This window comes from Pseudophryne corroboree, chromosome 10 (assembly GCF_028390025.1).
Source record: "Pseudophryne corroboree isolate aPseCor3 chromosome 10, aPseCor3.hap2, whole genome shotgun sequence".
Lineage (NCBI taxonomy): Eukaryota > Metazoa > Chordata > Amphibia > Anura > Myobatrachidae > Pseudophryne > Pseudophryne corroboree.
The window spans coordinates 45962754-45985394 of NC_086453.1; the positions used below are offsets into that span (position 1 = coordinate 45962754).

At 40.7% G+C, this 22641-nt stretch overlaps 1 protein-coding gene across 1 annotated transcript in view; it reads right to left on the reverse strand.

Moving 5' to 3' along the window:
- Positions 1-13109: 13109 nt before the first annotated feature.
- The window catches only part of LOC134965179 (C3a anaphylatoxin chemotactic receptor-like), a 37813-nt gene continuing 28281 nt past the window's right edge, over positions 13110-22641 (reverse strand). Inside the window, exons 6-7 of the mRNA XM_063941695.1 lie at positions 22165-22236; positions 13110-14748 (exon numbers count right to left, since the gene is read on the reverse strand). Of these exons, the coding sequence (XP_063797765.1) occupies positions 13863-14748; positions 22165-22236 (958 nt within the window). The 3' untranslated portion in view covers positions 13110-13862. The remainder of the gene's footprint in view (positions 14749-22164; positions 22237-22641) is intronic.

Consider the following 22641-nt stretch of genomic DNA (forward strand, 5'->3'; position numbering starts at 1 on the left):
GAAGGGATTTACTGGTCAGTGGACTGCTTCCGCTGTCGCCCAAAGTTTTTGAACTTGTCACTGACTTATGATGAATGCGCTGCAGGTGACGTATAAGGGAGGATGTTCCGAGGTGGTTAATGTCTTTACCCCTACTTATTACAGCTTGACAAAGGCAACACACGGCTTGACACCTGTTGTCCGCATTTCTGTTGAAATACTTCCACACCGAAGAGCTGATTTTTTGGGTATTTTCACCAGGCATGTCAATGGTCATATTCCTCCCACGGACAACAGGTGTCTCCCCGGGTGCCTGACTTAAACAAACCACCTCACCATCAGAATCCTCCTGGTCAATTTCCTCCCCAGCGCCAGCAACACCCATATCCTCCTCATCCTGGTATACTTCAACACTGACATCTTCAATCTGACTATCAGGAACTGGACTGTGTGTGCTCCTTCCAGCACTTGCAGGGGGCGTTCAAATGGTGGAAGGCGCATGCTCTTCACATCCAGTGTTGGGAAGGTCAGGCATTGCAACCGACACAATTGGACTCTCCTTGTGGATTTGTGATTTCGAAGAACGCACAGTTCTTTGCTGTGCTTTTGCCAGCTTGAGTCTTTTCATTTTTCTAGCGAGAGGCTGAGTGCTTCCATCCTCATGTGAAGCTGAACCACTAGCCATGAACATAGGCCAGGGTCTCAGCCGTTCCTTGCCACTCCTTGTGGTAAATGGCATATTGGCAAGTTTACGCTTCTCCTCCGACAATTTTATTTTAGATTTTTGAGTCCTTTTTTTACTGATATTTGGTGCTTTGGATTTTACATGCTCTGTACTATGACATTGGGCATCGGCCTTGGCAGACGACGTTGATGGCATTTCATTGTCTCGGCCATGACTAGTGGCAGCAGCTTCAGCACGAGGTGGAAGTCGATCTTGATCTTTCCCTATTTTTGGAACCTCAACATTTTTGTTCTCCATATTTTAATAGGCACAACTAAAAGGCACCTCAGGTAAACAATGGAGATGGATGGATACTAGTATACTTATGGATGAAGAGCGACTGCCGACACAGAGGTAGCTACAGCCGTGGACTACCGTACTGTGTCTGCTGCTAATATAGACTGGATGATAATGATATAAAAAATATATATATATCACTACTGCAGGACAGGTATATATTATATAATGACGGACCTGCTGGACACTGTCAGCACTGCAGACTCCTAAAGTAAGCTACTAGTATCAAGAAGATAGAAAAAAAAACACCACAGGTAGGTGGTATACAATTATGGATGGACGAGCGACTTCCGACACAGAGGTAGCTACAGCCGTGGACTACCGTACTGCGTCTGCTGCTAGTATAGACTGGATGATAATGATAGAAAAAATATATATATATCACTACTTCAGGACAGGTATATATTATATAATGACGGACCTGCTGGACACTGTCAGCACTGCAGACTCCTAAAGTAAGCTACTAGTATCAAGAAGATAGAAAAAAAAAAACACCACAGGTAGGTGGTATACAATTATGGATGGACGAGCGACTGCCGACACAGAGGTAGCTACAGCCGTAGACTACCATACTGTGTCTGCTGCTAGTATAGACTGGATGATAATGATATAAAAATATATATATATCACTACTGCAGGACAGGTATATATTATATAATGACGGACCTGCTGGACACTGTCAGCACTGCAGACTCCTAAAGTAAGCTACTAGTATCAAGAAGATAGAAAAAAAAACACCACAGGTAGGTGGTATACAATTATGGATGGACGAGCGACTTCCGACACAGAGGTAGCTACAGCCGTGGACTACCGTACTGCGTCTGCTGCTAATATAGACTGGATGATAATGATAGAAAAAATATATATATATCACTACTTCAGGACAGGTATATATTATATAATGACGGACCTGCTGGACACTGTCAGCACTGCAGACTCCTAAAGTAAGCTACTAGTATCAAGAAGATAGAAAAAAAAAACACCACAGGTAGGTGGTATACAATTATGGATGGACGAGCGACTGCCGACACAGAGGTAGCTACAGCCGTAGACTACCGTACTGTGTCTGCTGCTAGTATAGACTGGATGATAATGATATAAAAATATATATATATCACTACTGCAGGACAGGTATATATTATATAATGACGGACCTGCTGGACACTGTCAGCACTGCAGACTCCTAAAGTAAGCTACTAGTATCAAGAAGATAGAAAAAAAAAACACCACAGGTAGGTGGTATACAATTATGGATGGACGAGCGACTGCCGACACAGAGGTAGCTACAGCCGTGGACTACCGTACTGCGTCTGCTGCTAGTATAGACTGGATGATAATGATATAAAAATATATATATATCACTACTGCAGGACAGGTATATATTATATAATGACGGACCTGCTGGACACTGTCAGCACTGCAGACTCCTAAAGTAAGCTACTAGTATCAAGAAGATAGAAAAAAAAAAACACCACAGGTAGGTGGTATACAATTATGGATGGACGAGCGACTGCCGACACAGAGGTAGCTACAGCCGTGGACTACCGTACTGTGTCTGCTGCTAGTATAGACTGGATGATAATGATATAAAAAATATATATATATCACTACTGCAGGACAGGTATATATTATATAATGACGGACCTGCTGGACACTGTCAGCAGAATGCGTTTATAGAATAAAAACACCACACGACGAGTGTTTAACTTTTTCAGGCAGACAATCACAATATACTGGTGGTCAGTGGTCACTGGTCAGTCACACTGGCAGTGGCACTCTGGCAGTAAAAGTGTGCACTGTTAAATAAATATGTACTCCTGCTATAACCTATAACTGCTCCCCAGTCTCCCCCACAATTAAGCTGTGTGAGCAGTGAGCACTCAGCACAGTCAGATATACATAGATGATGCAGCACACTGAGGCTGAGCACAGTAATGGTATGTGACTGTGTCACTGTGTATCGTTTTTTTTTTTGTTCAGGCACGGATTATATAAATAATAATAAAACTGCACTGGTGGTCACTGGTCAGTCACTAGTATTAACTATCAGCAAAACTCTGCACTCTCTGAGTACTCCTAAGCTCCAGTAAATCAAGTGTCTCACTCTCACTCTCTATCTATTTCTAAACGGAGAGGACGCCAGCCACGTCCTCTCCCTATCAATCTCAATGCACATGTGAAAATGGCGGCGACACGCAGCTCCTTATATAGAATCCGAGTCTCGCGATAGAATCCGAGCCTCGCGAGAATCCGACAGCGGGATGATGACGTTCGGGCGCGCTCGGGTTAACCGAGCAAGGCGGGAAGATCCGAGTCGCTCGGACCCGTGTAAAAAAAAGCTGAAATTCGGGCGGGTTCGGATTCCGAGGAACCGAACCCGCTCATCACTAGATATTACAGCAACATTTCATTCATTGTAATCATAATAATCTGAAATAAGTACAGCTCTAATTGTCATCTCCTGTGCAGTGAATGTGTGATGGGGTGTTCCAGACCAGAGCAATGCCGCATTTACCTGTTTTGCCCAAGAGCAGTGCCCATAAAGCACATTATCGGTACCTGTGCTTGGCACTGTACTATCTGAAGTGTTGCCTATGAAGGTCTCATTACTATTCATTATAAAAAAAATGCAATGCGCAGGCGCAAAGCCAAACAGCGACAGAAACTTTAGATTGCTAGGCGTATGCAAGGTGATTGACAGGAAGCAGACATTTGTGGGTGGTAACTGCCTGTTTTCTGGGAGTGTCAGGAAAAAAGCAGGCGTCACCCACCTTTTTTATGGGAGGGTGTGTGACGTCAGCTCCGACCCTGAACAACCTGATTCTATTGCACTGTAGGAGTAAGTCCTGGGCTATGCACAGACTAGAAAAATCATTTAATGGTAAATGAGTTGCGAACAGATTTGCAGCTGTCCACTGTCTGTCAAAGTTTTTGCACGGCGTACACATGCATTCGCACACATGCACGGGGCAGATTTTCACTCTCTATGGGCGGTGACTATCTGTTCGCAGCCCTTTGCAAATTTGCAGAGTAATGTTCAGGTCTGAATTAGGCCCTTTGTCCCTCCATTTTCATTTGCAAAAGCAATCCAGTTAAATTTCTATGGTGCTGCTAAATTGAGAAATGTACCAAGCTCTCCCATGCAAAGCATTCCAGAACTTGGCCCCGCCAGCCAACACCATCTTCAGATGGCGTTAGCAAATTGTAGCCTTTAGACTGCACTGTGCAAATTTTCCCTACCCAGTGCTCTCCACTTGCTTATGTGCTGAATGGATATGTACCTTATTTAAAAGAAGTGTTCTATTTACCTAGAGTACTTTGTATGGGTCACATATTTATGCAGAGAACAGAGGAATATCTGTTTCTATGATGGGAAGGAATGTGTCTTGTTAACAGGACAGAAAAATATTTGTTATTTCTGTTTACCTGTAATGTGTTGTAATTCACCAAATAAAGTATTTGTACACAAGTTTCAATTAGTATTAAGAAATATATTGTACTAATAACCAACCTATCAAAATGGCGGAGCACTGTCGCTGTCAGAGAGGTCAGGTTTAGCCACGCAAAAGCAGCTAAACCTGACCAAAAAGTTCAATTTCAGCGCCCATGTGCCTAAAGGGAGCACCAATTGAATTTCTCATTTTGAACACCATCTAGTGGCCATTGACATGTAAAACAATTGAATTCTCCCCATCCCATAGAGATGAGGAGCAACATTAGACTTTTTTAATATAGATTTTACTACTCCTATCCAGTGTTAATTTTGACAAGAATTCTCAGTGTAGCTTAGTCACTTACAGTACTTAAAATTGTAATTGGTTTAAACTAAAGTCACATTTTTTTCTTTTTCTCTTGTTTAAGTTTAGTCAAGATTTAGGCAGTGGATCTAATTTTTCATTTTAGTCTAATTTTAGTCAATGTTTTAGTCATAACTTTTACAAACAATTTAATGATACTGTTATGGACTTTGCTGAAGAACATTTCTCTAAAATCTTGAGAAGTTTGCATATCTTTAACTATGTGTTTAGTAATCTAGGCTCAGTAGGCTGAGAATGTGTTACAAACTGATTCTGATTTACTGTTGTTCTCCCATATATTATATAAAAATGAATGCCTTAATTTTATTAGAAAAAAACAATCATATTTCCTACACAGCAGGACATATTTATTTTCTGCAAATATCGTAAGTGTTTTTTTACAAAATGTAAAATCCTTTTTACAGTGTTAATGTTGGCAAGGACTTTAAACTTTGTTTCAGTCTTAGTCACTTTTTTTTTTTTGCTTTACTTTAGTCAGTGGATGTCAGTTTTCATTTTAGTCTAATTGCAGTATAATTTTAGTCCTTAAATAAGCTGGAGTTGATGAATACTTTTTAGTTAACATTTTCGTAGAAAAAATTAACACTGTTGCCATCTCGTATTTTGTGTTGTTGTACCATTTCTGAGCTGTACACTGGACCCAGGGAACAACCTTTCACCACTATTTTGGATTTCTGTTGATGCTTCAGGACTGGTTTGTGAGCTCACACCAAGACTATTTGCTTCCCTTGGAGGTGTTGGTACACAGATTACATACATGGAGATTGTGTTCAGTATGGATTCCCACTAAAGAATCATACAAGCTGGACATTATATTGGTAATTTGGGACATATCCAAGTACACCATTCCAGAGCATATTTAGCCAGAAAGCAGCTTTTAGACTTAGATTAGTCTATCAGCTGTGACAGGTATATGGTTTATAGAACACCTTATTTTAGCTATCGATATTAATTGTTAGAACTAAATTTGTTAGATGTTGGGTGAATTGTTTTTTATTAAATGGGGTGTTATTTTTTTGTCATTTACATGTCTTGGTTACATCATTCTGCCCTGCCAATACCTTTGTTTTCACATAAGTGCAACACTACTCCATTGATTGTATTCTGTTCATTTTTGTTGTTAGAATTGCATTTTGTGAGTGTTCACAGACTCATTATAAAGTCATTGCAGCTGGTTTTACTTTGTGTTAATTATCATATTTTATTTTTATTATTCATTAATATTCTTGACCTCATATGGTCACTCATTAGCTCCAGGTCCTACTCTATCTGTTTTTGTCAATATTTTTTTAGAGCAGTGTTTTAAGTTTGTTTGGAATACTGTATATAGTGCACATTAAAGGTTCTTACAATAAAAACCATTACAGAGTTAGTAATAGAAATTGAATATTAAAAATATTGTGTAAAAATTTTCTACCTTTGCCTTAGAAGTTTTATGTAATGGTAAAGTCATTATGCCACTGTTTTGACACCAAAGATTAAAGGAATGATTATAATCTTATTATACTTTCTGTATGAGCATTAAATCCTTTTTCGGGTTTTATTTTCTCAAAATGTGTCTAGATTTGGGGCTATATTAACTGAACATTGCTTTTTGGAAGCAATCGATTTTCTTTGGGTTTGACCTAGAAATTAAAATCAACACTAAAAGAAAATGCTAATTTTGTCTTTATCTGCATTTGAAATGAGTGCTTATTTAAATGTAAAGGTCAAAGTCTCTGCTTAATAAATCTAGACAGACAGTAGATGTTTTTAAATAAAAATGTCTTCTTCTTGTATAAACAGTATAAGGATTAGCATATTACACTAGAATGTTCTGTGTATTGTAAATATGTGAATAGGATGCTTTGCAGTGTGTATATTGTAAATCAGTCGTTAATATGTTTTTGGGATTGTAAATTTTTAAGTAGAATGTTGTGTGCTAGAATGCTTTCTGTATTGATTATTGATCAATGTAATTATGTCATTATTGGATATTGGTCATTAGAATGCTGTCTGCATTGTATGGCAGTAGCTAGAATTTTCTAAGTTTTGTGTAGAGGCCAGTGTAATGCTCTCTGTATTGTACAGTATTATGATCTCTAAATGCCTTGTGAAATAGGGATAATATGTGTTGTACTGTGTTGCTCTTTGACATAACAATTTTTCATATATGTAAATGGCTGTATAACCCACACATTAGTCAAAGCACCCTTACAGGAATTAACCCATTTTTTCAATTTTACCATGCTAGTAGAAATGACAGGGCCATTTGTCTACATTTGCCTACCAGGCTAAATGTTATCAGCCAGACCCTCAGAATCAAGCTACTGTGCTTAGGTGGTCTGCAGTCGCTAATGTATCATTAGGCACGTGAGGCACTTGTTTGGGAGTGGCACTTGTTTGGGTGTGGCACTTGATGCTTGTGTTGGTACTGTCAGCCCAAAAAGTACCAGTAACTGCAAAATATTTCCACTGCACTGTACCATAGGTCATCTTGAATGGAGTGTAAATGGGTAGGACATGCATATCCTGCCCCTGTAAGCTGTCCTACTTAGTATATATGTATACATAATTAAAAATAAAAAAGTCATAGTTAGAGGATTTTTCTTTGTTATTCTATTAAATTGCCTATTCTCAAATGAGGGTTTATAACCAAACAATAAAAATAATAAAATGAGGCAGGCGACGGGCATCTGTTACTTTTGTGCCTAGGGGCGGCCTCACCCCTAAATCCGCCCCTGGTGGTCTGGTTACACTCTAACAGAGAAACTTAGTGACGTGGAAGAAACCAGGACAAAATGTTATCTGTCTTACTTTTGTTATGGTAACTTTCATGCTGTGTTCACTACTCGCCTGTCATAGTGGGAACGTAAACCAGTCTTATTTATACTGGAAGCAACATCAGTCTGGCCTGTGCAGGTAGCGGGGTTCTATAACTCTTCTTTCTGGGTAATCTAGTGGGAACAAAATAAAAATTATAATATGCAATACTTGCTAGGGATACTTGAGTCTAAAGCTATTCAGTCAATCACAAGAAGCTAAATAGGAATCAGCCTGAGTTTTTTTTGTGATGTCTTTGCCTTACAGAATGGTTAATTTACCAGCCATGTTAGAAAAAAAGACAAAAAAAAAAAAATCAGAGCTAGCGCAACTTTCCCTTTCTGGCATTTATAAGATGTGAGGAAGTTTGGCAACATCTTCTACAAGATTTGATGGTATCTATCAATGTTTCTTCTCCACAAAATCATGACGTTTTATGTTTCTTTTAGACGCAACAGGTTTATAACATAATTTCAATTAACCAATAATAGATTATTAATAGAATAAACCCAAATAACAGCCATGCATGCATATTGATTCTATTAAAACAAGTCAAATTTGTTCATTACTGCAGGTAGCAAACATCATAGCAATTATTTATTTACTAACAGTTACTTATATAGAGCCAGCATATTCTGTGAAAAAGACTGAGTAATAACAGACAAAGAGGTAGGAGGGCCCTGCTTGCAGACTTGCAATCTATATGGAAATAGGCATGGATGCATAATTTTAAGTAATAATGGTGTTATTTGCATTTGGTATATGTGAGGTAGCATATTTTTTAACCCTTTTTGTGCAAAAACCCTCCCATAACTGCAATTTACTATTGCATTAAGTTTTCCCTATTGGAAATATCTGCCATGGTTCCTCTGTTTTAGTTCAGAAGAACAGACCCCATTGTAGTCTATTGCCTAGTTCAGTGGTTCTCAAACTCAGGTCACTTGCAGGAGTGCCTTACATTGGTGGTCCAGGACCAGTTCAAATTATTATTGGTCAGTGTAATAGGCAAAACTAGTGCTGGTGACTGCCAGTCATAAAATATGCGGACAGAAACAAATCGTGTCCCTCACTACAAAAATGACCCTAGGGATGACAGATAAACACAATTGACTTAATATAATATTTCTAATTATCTCAATAAAAAAAATTTGTCCTAGGGGTGCTGTGAAAAAAAATCAAACACTCCAGGGCGCCGTGATTCAAAAAAGAGATCCTTTCAATGGCTGCTCATTAGTGCATTATTCTTTGATGCATTGCCCTGGTAATTTATTATTGCTGAAATTTGCAGCAATAAGACTGTATAACAACCACAGAGTCACAAATGGGCTACTAAGTAGGAAAATTCAGTCTTCTAGTTAGGATGGACATCAGTACTAAACAATACAGTACATTTAATTCTGAATATTATGGAAATAATGGCATTTCTCAAGGACACTGCAGCTCTATAGATTTTAAAAGCATTATGCACATTATTCTGCAGGGTCCATTAGATTATTGGACAGAAATAACATACATCTCATAGAATAGGATCAAATGGTTCCTGTATCACTTTCTTGTTGGGACTTACAAGTTTGTTACTCACATGGACACCAGCGAAATACAGTCTGTGGCATGAAAGTGAGCAGGTGACAATGATACAGACAGAGTCACTAGATTAGTACATGCCTTGTCTGTTCTATTTACCTGGCAGAAAACTCACTTAACATTCTGTTTCAGTTTTCAGCTACATTTAAGCCAACTGTGTCATACTGCAAAGAGTGCAGCAATTATCATTGAGAATCCCATTAAAATACTTCTGAAAAATCACAATCCTGTTCCCTTTAGGACACTTAAACTGGATTAGGGTGAACACCACTTAATAATCAGTTGTGCAAGACCCCATTCCCCTGGTTGACCTACAGAAGAATACCTGAGACTTAGTGTAAATTGTGCTTCCCAAGCTTAGCACCAGAATCAGGCATGGAAAAATAAGAAGTCAGTTATTTGGGATGGAAAGTTAATAAAAGCTTAAGTCATTTGTATGTACTGTATGTTGTCGCCGTTTATGGAGATGGGTGAAAATAAGTCTTTAAGCCCATGACATTCTTTATGTTCACTAAATTGTAAAATGTTCTTACTTTAGGAAATAAAAACAGATAAGAAAGCATGCGTTCAGGAGATAACATGTATCGGTTATGATTTTCCTAATAATACCAAAGTCATAATTCTTTCCAGAATCAACAGCAGATAAGACATTTTCATCTCATACCCTTGCACGCTATGTTACACAAATTTTTCAAAACAAAGTAAAAAGTACTGTATACATATCTATGAATTTGAATGTTCTTTGCACATGTTAAAGTGTGCATATAGAACTACATTTCAATGACACTGTACAAGGTCAAAATTTTAAGGATATACTTAAAGTATAACATCCAACCTATTTCCACTATCAAAATTAATTTATTTCAGCATTTACTTTTTTATTCTAAATACAGTACATTGCATTTTTGCATATTTTTTATCATAAATATTTGTGAGAACAAGATACTGTACGAGTAACCTTTTCACAGTCATTTTTGTGTTTTTTAAGTTTTAATAAAATTTCTTCAAGTGTGCCGAGAAATATATAGAAAACAAAATTCTGCTAAAGGTGAAAAATATATCCTATTAAAAGAGACGATGGTGGGTTTCTGAAATTTCTGATCACCTTGTGAGTTTATCCCACTTGCATGAATAAAATAGGTGGGTGCAAACCCATAAATGCACTTTTTCCACTCTATAAACATTTGAGGATGTCAATATTGGGTTCACACATTCTATCCATGAAATGTAACGTAATTGAGTTAAGTGCACAGCACGACTTTCTTCTAATGTATTATGGGGGTTATTCAGAGATAGACGCAGATCTTCTGCAGCAAGATCAGTGTCCATCTACTCACATGCTGGGATCCGCCCAGCACAGGGCAAAGCTGCCCAGCATGTGTGTGATGCCGCCCAGCGGTGCATTTGCAATTAAATTGGCTGCGCAGGCAGGCGGTCTGGCACCATTTATATTTCTCAGAGCGGCTGTGTGTGACGCTAGGCAGCCAACCCGAAAACGATACAGGCACACCTGTGTTGTCTGGACCATGTCCAGTGGGGGTGATTCAGAGTTTATCGTAGAGGTACTAAATTTAGCACATTTATGATCATTTACTCAGACATGCGTGGGGATGTCCAGCACAGGGCTAGTCCGCACCGCATGTCAGTCCCTGACCCGCCCCCTCCACAGGGGTGCAAAAGCATCACATGGTGGCGATGCTTTCTTTCCCACTAAGTAGCTCCCTGTCAGTGTAGCTAGTGCGCATCCTAGTTGTGCTGGCAGGTGGCTACCTGCTGCATCCTGGGTCACAGTGGCTGCATGTGATGTCACGCAGCTGCAGAAGCCCGCCCATGCTACGGTCCGGACAGCCCTCCAGATTGCACCCCGCCAACAGCGTTCTAGCTCTGTTGGCATGCCCCCTCCCGCCCTGTGACTGCCTCTGTCAATCAAGCAGAGGCAATTGCAGCCCTAAGATACTATTAGCATCTCACTGTGCTCCCAGGGTGCACACGTGCAGTATGCCCGACGCTTGTGTTAACTCCCTAAAGGACTTCAGACTGCGATTGATGCCGCTGCATCGATCCAGTCTGAATTACCCCCAGTGTGCATGTGCAGATCCGAAGGACATAGCTGCTGCATGCGAACACAGAGTCTGCGTCCATCTCTGAATAACCCCCTACATGTGAACTGCAGTTTATTGATAAATAATAGATACATGAGTTTTATATATATATATATATATATATATATATATATATATACAGTGGAACAAAAAAGTATTTGGACAGCCACTGATTGTGCAAGTTGATCCACTTAAAAAGATGAGAGAGGTCTGTAATTTCCATCATAGTTACACTTCAATCACATGCAAAATGTTCTCTTCTCATCCTACAACACACAAACATACTGCCTTATACTGACTATCAATGTGGGTCAAGGGTTACATAATTCTATCACTGGGCCCCTTTTTTTGTCAAAATGCATCTTAATATGCAATGGGACTAGAATGTACCTCCAGCAAAAGAGATGCCCAACATTAGCAGAGTCTCTTGTAACCTTGACATGCGAAGAGGGGTTGTTTAGGTTAGGGCATATGTACAGTAACATGTGCAGAGAGAGTTAGATTTGGGTGGGTTATGTTGTTTCTGTGCAGGGTAAATACTGGCTGCTTTATTTTTACAATGCAATTTAGATTTCAGTTTGATCACACCACACCCAAATCTAACTCACTCTGCACATGTTACATCTGCCCCACCTGTAGTGCAGCATGGTTTTGTCCAATTGCTTACTTTTTTTGTTTACTAACATCTCTGAATAACCCCTATAGTTCATGGCATAGATAAGCCTATGGGGTTTTATTAAAAAAAAAAAATTAAATGTTGCTGCCCCACCTTTATTTTGAGCTTTACTGTCCATACAGTATTTGATTTGCCACCAAGTCAGTACCTGCTATACGGTAGAACCACTCCCGTGCACTGATATTGAAAACAGTACTGTCGTTTTCCTCATCGGAGCAATGGCCACCATGCGGTTAAGCAGTTCATTGCATTGTGTGTACCCTCTGGTGTATCAGCATGCTTACATACCGTGACAAATAAGCTTGATTAGTACGACTTGAGCAATGGTGACATAGGATACATCTGTATTACCCCTTTCAGACCGCCACCTATGAACACGGGTTATTGTCACATGAATGCACATAACCCGTGTTCATGTGTGGTCTGAAAGGTACCAGGGTGGAAGTACCGGGTATTCCAACTCGGCTAGCGAGTAGGGTTGTAACATGTGTTCAACCTGGCTCGCTGTGCGGTGTGAACTGTAGCCGGGTCGATGCGACCCGGCACCAGTTCACTGTGAGTGGATGGGCGGCGCTTGTAGATCATGTGATCTCCAAGCACTGCCCCCGCCACGTCAACAGCTGATGTCACCAACCTGGCAATATATGCCGGGTTGCAGTCAGCAGCGGTGGGGCGCACCCTGAGAGCTCCCGTGTCAGGCTCCTGGGTGTGACCCGCCTCAGGCAGTCTGAAAGCGGCATAACAGGGCTACAGGAAACTATTGTATCATATTCAACACAGCAGCAGAGATAGACCACCAAAATTACTAACAGTCATAGCCGAGGTGTGAAATACATGCACCACTACTATAACCCTACCAAAATGGCATGGGGGTCACTGGTGTTTTTTCTCAACCCGAATGATAAAATGTCTAGTTACATCTGTGATGTGAGCTACAAAAAACATATCTACATCGCGTTTAATGAATAGTATTTTAATACACTGTTCAAGTACAGAATGTTAAGAAGCGAGATGTGACAATTATAAGTCTGTATACAGTATACTGTACATGTTAACTGGTGAAACTTGACAATTATAATCATGCTCACAAGTACAGTTAAAGAATTAATCAATGATGTATAGCACACATGACATCATATTAATTAGTGTAACATGATTTTTAGAATCATACTAACAAGTGAAGTGTAACAACTATAAGGATATGTACAGTTGAACTTAAATCCTATAAACTGGAGAAACCTACGATAATGATCTGATTCAGATATCCATGGCAGTAGGCACCTCATCTATATTCTTTCTTTGTAGCTTCAAGGAGCTTCCACCTTCTTATAACTTTGGGGGTCATTCTGACCCGTTTGCTCACTGCGTTTTAATGCAGCCGAGTGAACGGGTCTCTACTGCGCATATGCCGGTGCCGTAGTGTAATTGACAGGCAGAGGCGATCGCTGGGCGGGAATGGACGGTTTCGTGGGTTTGGTCCGGCCAACGCAGGTATGGCCGGACCGAACGGGGGCGGGTCACAGCGGCTGCGTGATGTCACATGCAGTCGCTGCGGGCCAGGGAACGATGAGTAGCTCCCGGCCAGCATGCTAAAGCTGCGCTGGTCGGGAGCTACTCTTGAAGTGCAAAGTCATCGTTGCTGTGCGATGCCTTTGCACTTCTGCGAGGGAGGGCAGGACTGACATGCGGGGCGGACTAGCCCCAAAGTGTGAGTAGATGTACGCATATCTTGCTTACTTTCACATGTTTCTGTGTTCACCATTCTGTACATTCAACAAGATATTTTTGTGGAGTTAGTAGCACTTACAGTAATTTGCACTTGTGAATGTGGAACATAACAGTGAGTTGGGTGTTTTTTAAACATTCCTATTGGGAGCAACTCAAATAAAACTCTCTCTTTCTTTTGCAGACGGATGAGAGGTCTCGAAGATAGCACTTTCCAACCTGGATGGGATTGAACGCATTAAACTCTCTTTAAAGTCTCGGCCGATGAAGACATAGAGGATGGGATTAATGCAACTGTTGAAGTAAGCCAGGCAGACAGACATTGCATACACTGTATTATCTATATCTGAAGATTTGATATGCACTGGTATTAATGGCCAAGTGTAATACGGAAACCAACAGATAAAGAAACAAGTAACAACTGCTGTGATAATCCTGTACGGTCGCTGAGACTTTTTTGATTTTTTAACTTGTATAAGTTTAAAAAATATCAGACAATAACACACTAGAATGATAACGAAAGGGATCACAAACATTGTAACCAACCTGGTGATTTTCATTTTGTTCATGTCAGAGGTATATATATGAAAATCTAATTTTCCCATACACTCTGAAATATCAAAATACACACGGTTAAAAATCACATGAGGAAGACTTAAGGTCAGACTCAAACCCCAAATTATTACTGAGATGCTGCGGACACATTTTGGTGTTTTATGATTCTTAGACCAAATTGGCCACATTATCGATGCACAGCGATCAATACTCATGGCGACTAGAAAATTTACACTAGCACACATGGTAATATACATTATGCCGGTACTGACTTTACATAGTGTATAGGCAACTTCTCCTTTTAAATACAAAGCCCAGTCTGCAATTTTCAAAGGGAGGATTAAACAGCATATGAAATCAGCTATGGCCAGATTGAGGAACCACACAGCAGTGACATTCTTCATCTTGAATCCGGCAATCCAGATCACTAAGCCATTCCCGGGAATTCCCAATATAAAGATGACACTGTAGAAAATGATTGACATTATTTGATTGACTGTAGACAATAGAGTATATCCAGTGATAGTTGTGTCAGCAGTCTGATTGTAGTCCATGGAAAACGTCCTGTAAGCAGAATGAGGCACAAACAGTGGAATAATTATTTACTGCATTATGAGTTTACCTTAAAGTCAAAAAGTTCCATGTTGGAAATATAATTAAGAAACCCTTACTTTCCATGACTGACATGATGTGTACTATTTTACCCATCAATTTAAACAAACAGGGATCCCAAATTTCAAGCATACATTAAATATGTTTCAAAGTACATTTTACAGATATTCATAAGAAATGTGGTAGAGAAACTGAATATTCTAAAAATTTTAATCAGGAAAGGACATTGTAGAGTAAGAAAAGTGCAGAATTAAAACAAAAAGCTAATTAATACCAAAATGATAAATGGTAGCAATTGTTACATTTAGGGGATTATTCCGACCCGATCGCTCGCTACAGGTTGTTGCAGTGCAGCAATCGGGTCGGAACTGCGCTGGCGCATGGTAGTCATCGCTACCTAGCGATCGCCTCTGAGACAGAGGCGGTTGCTGGACGGGAGGCGGCGGAACGGCGGCATTAAGTCGCCGTTTAGGAGGTACGGCAAGGCCAATGCAGGCGTGGCCGGACCATCTGGGGGGCAGGCCACGGCAGCTGCTTGACGTCTCATGCAGCTGCTGCGGCCAGCAACAAACAACTCCCGGCCAGCTGCAGGAGCTGCACTGGCTGGGAGTTACTCCTGAAATACAAAAGCATTGCCGCTGTGCAATGCTTTTGTATTTGTGCAGGGGGGGGGCGGCACTGACATGCCGATAAATGCTGCTGCTGATAAATGTTTGAGTGTTATCAGTGGCCTAGCCAGAACACTGTGGGCCACATAGCAACATTATGAAGCGGGCCCTGTCCCAATGCTTCTCAAAACACACCTCTCTACTGCAGTTGGTAATGTTATGCCCCATAGTAGTGCCCTAGTTCATTTTCTGGACCATAGTAGTGCCTTACTTAGGTTATGCCCCATAGTAGTGCCTTACTTTATTTTATGAACCATAATAGTGCCCTAGTTCATATTATATCACATTGTAGGGCTGCCAGTACATATTATGCCTCACAGTATCCCTAATTCACTTTATAGCATACAGTGCCCCCATTTAATATTATGTCTCACTATAGTGTCTTCATTTCATATTGTAACACATTATAGTGCCTCAGTGCATATTTATGTAAAATTTTAATGCTCTCCTGTTAATTTTAACCCACATTACAATGACCAGGTCTAGGGGTATAACTAGATATATTGCATGCCCAAAGGCAAAAGTTTGTAAGGCCCCTATCTATCTACCAATGGTGAAAAATGTATATAACACATGTAACTGTAACAAGAAAGGCGGGCCCCTGTCAGCTCTGGGCCCTATAGCAATTGCATTTCCTGCACCTATGGTAGCTATGCGCTTGGGTGTTATTTTATTACTCTTTTGTATTCTGCTAATCTGTTAGTGACTAATTTCATCACTTGAAAGTCAAGAGTGCTAACAGGGAAACTTGTGATTGTGCATGCATAGGTGAAGATGATGTAAAACCACAGCCAGACTTGCGATCTGGCACTTCTGGAAAAGCCAGAAAGGCCAATGGCCTGATGGGCTGGTCCGGCCACCTGAAAGACTGGCTGAACAGCTCTGCCTCCCAGAACTCTGCTTGGCTGCCATGTTGAAACTGGGCATGCCAAAAGGCCACTACCCCCTTGACTTACGGCACACCCATGTGATGTGGGGCCTTTTTCTGTGTGTGTAAAAAGCATGCCAGGGCTGAATTTTGTTCCCAGTATGTCCCTGGGTAAAACATAAAATGTAATGATTATGCAGGCAATTATAAAAAATAAATAAAACCAATGAAAATTAAAAAATACTTCATGGATGCAACAGATATAGATGCTCACAAATATTGTCACACATCTTCATTACAATACAACAGCACGACATATCTAAAAGATCCATATCAAGACACAGAAATCAAGACATAATCAGTATTTTGCCAAAGTCTACATATACAGTACATACAGTATACTGTACATATACATACAAGTATCTTTGTATACTGTGTCCATCCATTCTAGTGGCTGAGCTGACCTGACCTATCACTGTTCACTGTGTCCATACACTCCAATGCTGCTTAGTGTTGCTAATATTGGCTGAACTAGATTACAATACAGCCAGTAAACAAGTAATTTATTATTTATTATAGTGCAAGAATTTAGGTACATCTATTGTCTAAGTGTGTTTCAGTGGTACTGCATTGTGACTCCACAGGCCATACCTGAATGCACCTTTGTTGACATAGTAAATGTGTCACGGCTGTTGGTACTTGTGGAACCGGACTAGGTCAAGTAGCTAGTTGACTGGAGTCCCAAGGACGGAATAGTGTGGGCTTGATATATGGCCTGCTCATACAGACATGGCAGGTCCAGCTAAAGTCTATGGCTGGCCACAGGTGTTTGTACAACTACAAGGAACTAGAACACTGAGGATACCAGTGCAATGATACTTGAGTGACACTTGTGGTAGAAAACTGATAGCTGGAAGCTGGGATTGAACCAGCAGTTCAGGATAGCTGGATAGCTGGTAGGTGGGATTGAACCAGCAGTTCAGGATAGCTGGAAGCTGGGATTAAACCAGCAGTACAGGATAGCTGGAAGCTGGGATTGAACCAGCAGTACAGGATAGCTGGATAGCTGGAATTGAATCAGCAGTACAGGATAGCTGGATAGCTGGAAGCTGAGATTGAACCAGCAGTACGGGATAGCTGGATAGGATACTCAGTGATGCAGGCTTGCAGATATCCTGGAGATTGCAGTGACCAGCGGTGCAGGTTTACAGGTACACAGGAGATAGGGTAACCAGCAGAGCAGGTTTGCAGATATCCTGGAAATGAGATAACCAGCAGTGCAGATTGGCAGATATACTGGACATGAGATAACCAATGGTACAGGTTTTGCAGATATCCTGGAGATAGGAGTCAGGAAGTGCTGAAGCTGGTAATCTCTTTAAGTAGGAGATTGCAGGAGCTCTCTACAGGCTTGAGGACAAAAAAACTGGAGTATATACCCCTTGGTCTCTGGAGATAGGCTGAAGGGATCACATGTCAAGGAAACACTACCTGGTTGGAGAGTTCTCTGCAGAGTCAGCTGATCAGGAAGTAACATGCAGTAGTCCAGGCTGGGCTTCAGAGGCCGGGAAGGATCCGAAGCTTAACTATCCTGAAATGGATGCTGTGACTGACAACACGGGACGCTGGATCGACCAGCGAATAGCGGACAGCACTTTGGACTGCACCGCAGGTAGGTTAAAGTGAGACTGGGAAGCACTGTAAACCTCCATTTTGTGACAAAATGTAAGAGATTTGACTTGCTGCTTTGTGTTGTCATTTAAAAAATATTGCTTGTATTTTTACACAAGTTGTGTGTGTGCTGTGCTCCCCTGTACTGTACCTTTGTTGATATTATAATAAATATAAGCAGTATCATAGTAACATAGTATCTAAGGTTGAAAAAAGACAATTGTCCATTGGGTTCAACTTATTTGTGGTCTCCTATGCACGATTATTTTGTATAAAAGTTTGACTGAAGTTGCTGACGGCCGTTCCAACTAACCCCTCTTTTTTATAATAACCATAGTGCGTGACTATGCCACGTAACCCTGGATATCCTTATCCATTAGGAATTTATATAACCCATTCTTAAAGGTGTTGACTGAGTTGGCCATTACAACTCCCTCAGGCAGGGAATTCCAAACACGTATCGTCCCTACCGTAAAAAAGCCTTTACGCCGTATTGTGTGGAATCTCCTCTAACCTGAACGAGTGTCCACGAGTTCTCTGTGTTGATCTAACCAAAAACAGGTAATGCGAAAGATCTGTATATTGTCCCCTTATATATTTGTAAATGTTGACCATGTCCCCTCTTAATCTCCTCTTTTCCAATGTAAACATGCTTAGTCTTGCAAGCCTTTCCTCGTATTCCAGCATCTCCATACCCTTAATTAGTTTGGTCTCCCCGCCTTTGAAACTTTTCTAGCTCCAGGATATCCTTTTTGTAGCAAGGTGCCCAGAATTGTACACAGTATTCAAGGTGTGGCCTCACAAGTGTTTTATATAACGGGAGTATAATACGCTCGTCTCTAGCATCAATTCCCCATTTTATACATGCTAATATCTTATTAGCCTTCTTGCTGCAGTCATACTTTGGGTACTACTGCTTAGTTTGCTATCTATGAGGACACTTAAGTCCTTTTCCAGTACAGAATCCCCTAATTTTACCCCATTTAGTAGGTAGGTGTTATTTTTGTTCTTGTTACCACAGTGCATTACCTTACACTTGTCTGTATTGAGGCACATTCTCCATTTTGCTGCCCAAGCTTCTAATTTAACTAAGTCATTCTGAAGCGACTCAGCATCCCCCTCCGCATTTATAACTTTACACAATTTGGTATCATCTGCAAAGATTGACACCGTGATCTCTAGACCTTCTGTTAGGTCGTTAATGAAAATATTGGTCCTAATACTGATCCTTGTGGCACACCACTTAGCACTTCAGTCCAATTTGAAAAAGATCCATTAACCACAACGCGCTGCTCCCTATTATCTAACCAGTTTTTGACCCAAGTGGGTATTGTGCTTCCTAGCCCTGATTCTTGTAGCTGGTAGATAAGTCTCGTATATGGTACAGTGTTGAACGCTTTGGCAAAATCTAAAAAGATTACATCCACCTCTTTACCCTGATCTAGGTTTGCGCTTACTGTTTCATAAAAGCCAAGTAAGTTGGTTTGACAGGATCTGTCTTTCATAAACCCATGTTGATTCCTTTTAATTACCATATTGACTTCAAGGAACTTCTGAATACTATCTCTTAGAATACCTTCCAATACTTTCCCCACAATAGATGTAAGACTAACTGGTCTATAATTAGCTGGTTCAGCTTTACTTCCCTTTTTAAATATATGCACTACTTCCGCTATACGCCAGTCTTTGGGAACCATACCTGATATTACTGAATCCTTAGAGATCAAAAATAGCGGTTTTGCAAGTTCAGAATGAAGCTCCATTAGAACCCTTGGGTGAAAACCATCGGGACCAGATTTGTATTTTTTTAAATGCTCGCCTTTTCTTGCCCATAAGTTCCTTAATCTTTTTGTTAAGCCACATCGGTTTATGATTTTTATTCCTTTTTTTGCTGCTCGTAGGAATAAATTTGAGTGTATTTTTACCTAGCAGGAATTTTAGTACCTCCCATTTCTCCGTAGTATTTTTTCCTAAAAACAAACCTTCCCATTCAATATCCCTGAAAAATACCCTCATCTTATCAAAATTTGCTTTGTTAAAGTTTAGAGTCCTAGTTGAGCCAGTATAGGGCTGTTTATGGAAACTGATATTGACTGTGACCATTTTGTGGTCGCTGTTTCTTATGGGTTCCCCTACTATAATACCTGATACCAAATCCCCATTGTTTGTTAATACCAGGTCTAAGATTGCATTGTACCTAGTTGGTTCCTCAATTAGTTGAACTAAGTAGTTATCATTAAGTGTGTTTAAAAACATATTGCCCCTAGCAGTATCACATGAATCATTTTTCCAGTTTATCTCTGGATAGTTAAAATCTCCCATCACTACTATGTCTCCTACTCCTGCTGCTCTTTCAATTTGCTTTAGTAACAATTCCTCATCAGATGCGTTGATACCAGGCAGCCTATAGCATACACCCAATACTAACTTTTTTATTCCTTTTTCCCTGCATGCAATTTCTACCCATAATGTCTCGACAGTGTCTACAGTCCCCTCCTGAATATCTTCCCGTATATCAGGCTCCTAGTTTAAAATCTCCTCCAACCTTCTAACCATCCTTCCCCCCAGCACTGCTGCCCCCTCCTCAGTCAGGTGCAATCCGTCACGACAAAATAGATGGCACCTGACTGAGAAGTCCGCCCAGTGTTCCAGGAACACAAACCCCTCTTTCCTGCACCAATCCCTAAGCCACACATTTACCTTCCTAATCTCCCTCTGCCTCCCTGGACTAGCGCGTGGCACGGGTAATAATTCTGAGAATATTACCTTAGATGTCCTTGCCTTCAGTTTCTTTCCTAATTCCCTATAGTCTTTCTTAAGAACATCCCACCATCCGCTAACTTTGTCATTGGTGTCAACGTGCACCAAGACCGCCGGGTCTTTCCCAGCCCCTCCCAACAATCTATCTACCCGGTCCGCGATGTGCCGTACCCGAGCACCCAGGAGACAACAGACTGTATGGCAATCATGGTCCCGGTAGCAGATTTCCCTATCTGCCTTCCTGATGGTAGAATCCCCTACCACCACCACATGACTAGGTACCTCATTATCTTTTGTCCCAACCGCGCCAGAGGGACCGCTCCTCTGGATGCTAGAGGGAGCAGTCTCCTCCGGCACCGTCATTTCTTCACTATCATCCTCCGATTCCTTGTCCAGTCGGGCAAATTTGTTCGGGTTTGATAGTTCGGAGATGTCGAGCCTCCCCCTCTTTTTCTTCCTTCTAACTGTGACCCAGCTGGCTATCTGATCATCATCCTCTTCTAAAAGCAACCCCTCCCGCAACTCCTCCACCGTTCTGTCTAAACTTAGCTCGAGATTCAGTTACCTGGGCTTCCAGGGCAACCATTCGCACACACCTCGTGCAGATGTAATCACACTGGGCCAGTAGCTCCAGGTGTGCATACATCTTGCACGACATGCACTGAGTGAGGTCCCCAATCACAGCCCCTCCCATATTGTTTGTAAGGTCTAACTCCCTGTTACTCTCAAAGAAAAAGCAGCAAAAATAATAAGTAGAAGACAAACAATCTCACTTATACAATAATTAAGGTGGCTAATACTTATCTATCTTTGTGCGGTTCTTGGTCACTTTTATGCAGCCATAGTACTCTCTCCTGCGGCACCTATACTCCACTTAGCAGTTGCAGTTGTTCCAGCTCACTGCACCTCCTTTTCACTCGGCTTCCAGCTCCTGCTTTTGCTGTTACCAACTCAGACTTACAAATCCAAGCAGCACTTTAAAATACAAGCCCTTACATTTTGTATTGTCAAGCTGTATGTGCTGTATGCTGTTAGGACCTAACAAATATATGTGGTGCTATTCACCACTGGGAGTTGCCAATTTAAAAAAAAGTTTTGTTTTATACAAGCTGTGTTACTTCGCAGTTTTTGACATAATAAATGTAAATGGTGTGATTTGCCACTGTAAGTTGCCATTTTCAAAGAAAAGTAAAATCTTTTGGTGGAAAATATAATAAGATCTGAGTTTGCCGAGGTCCGGGATTTCGGCCGAGATTGCCCATACTTTTAGAGTGGCAATCATTTACAAGGCAAAACCAACCTGATTTACAAGATTGTAATATATTTAACACCTTCACATCAACCTCCTTATTAGTGATCGGAGGTAGTTCTTCCAACAAATTGGTTTGTGGGGTCCTATACAAACCAAGCACTTAAGCAACAGAAGTGGCAGTCCTTGTCGTTGAAGTACTTCAGTTGTTAAAGTGTGCCTGTCCTTTTTAATATCCAACATAAAGGTGGGTGGAAGGGTCCAAGGACAATTTTATCTCGCACCACTGTTCTTTCCTGCCACTGCTGTGTGGCAGTGTTTCATAGATGTGCTATAAACTTCTGTGTGTTTTTGCCGCTGCTCTGTCAGCTGTGAGCTGTAAGGTGGTCAAAATTGTCTGGAAATTCATGTTACGGGGGTTAATAACACTAGGAATAAAAAAGGCCAAAATTATTTGAGTTTAGCAATAAAAAAAAATATGTTTATAGATCCAAAACCAAAATCGAAACATATGAAGTTGGTTTTGGCAATACAAAAAAACAAAACACAAA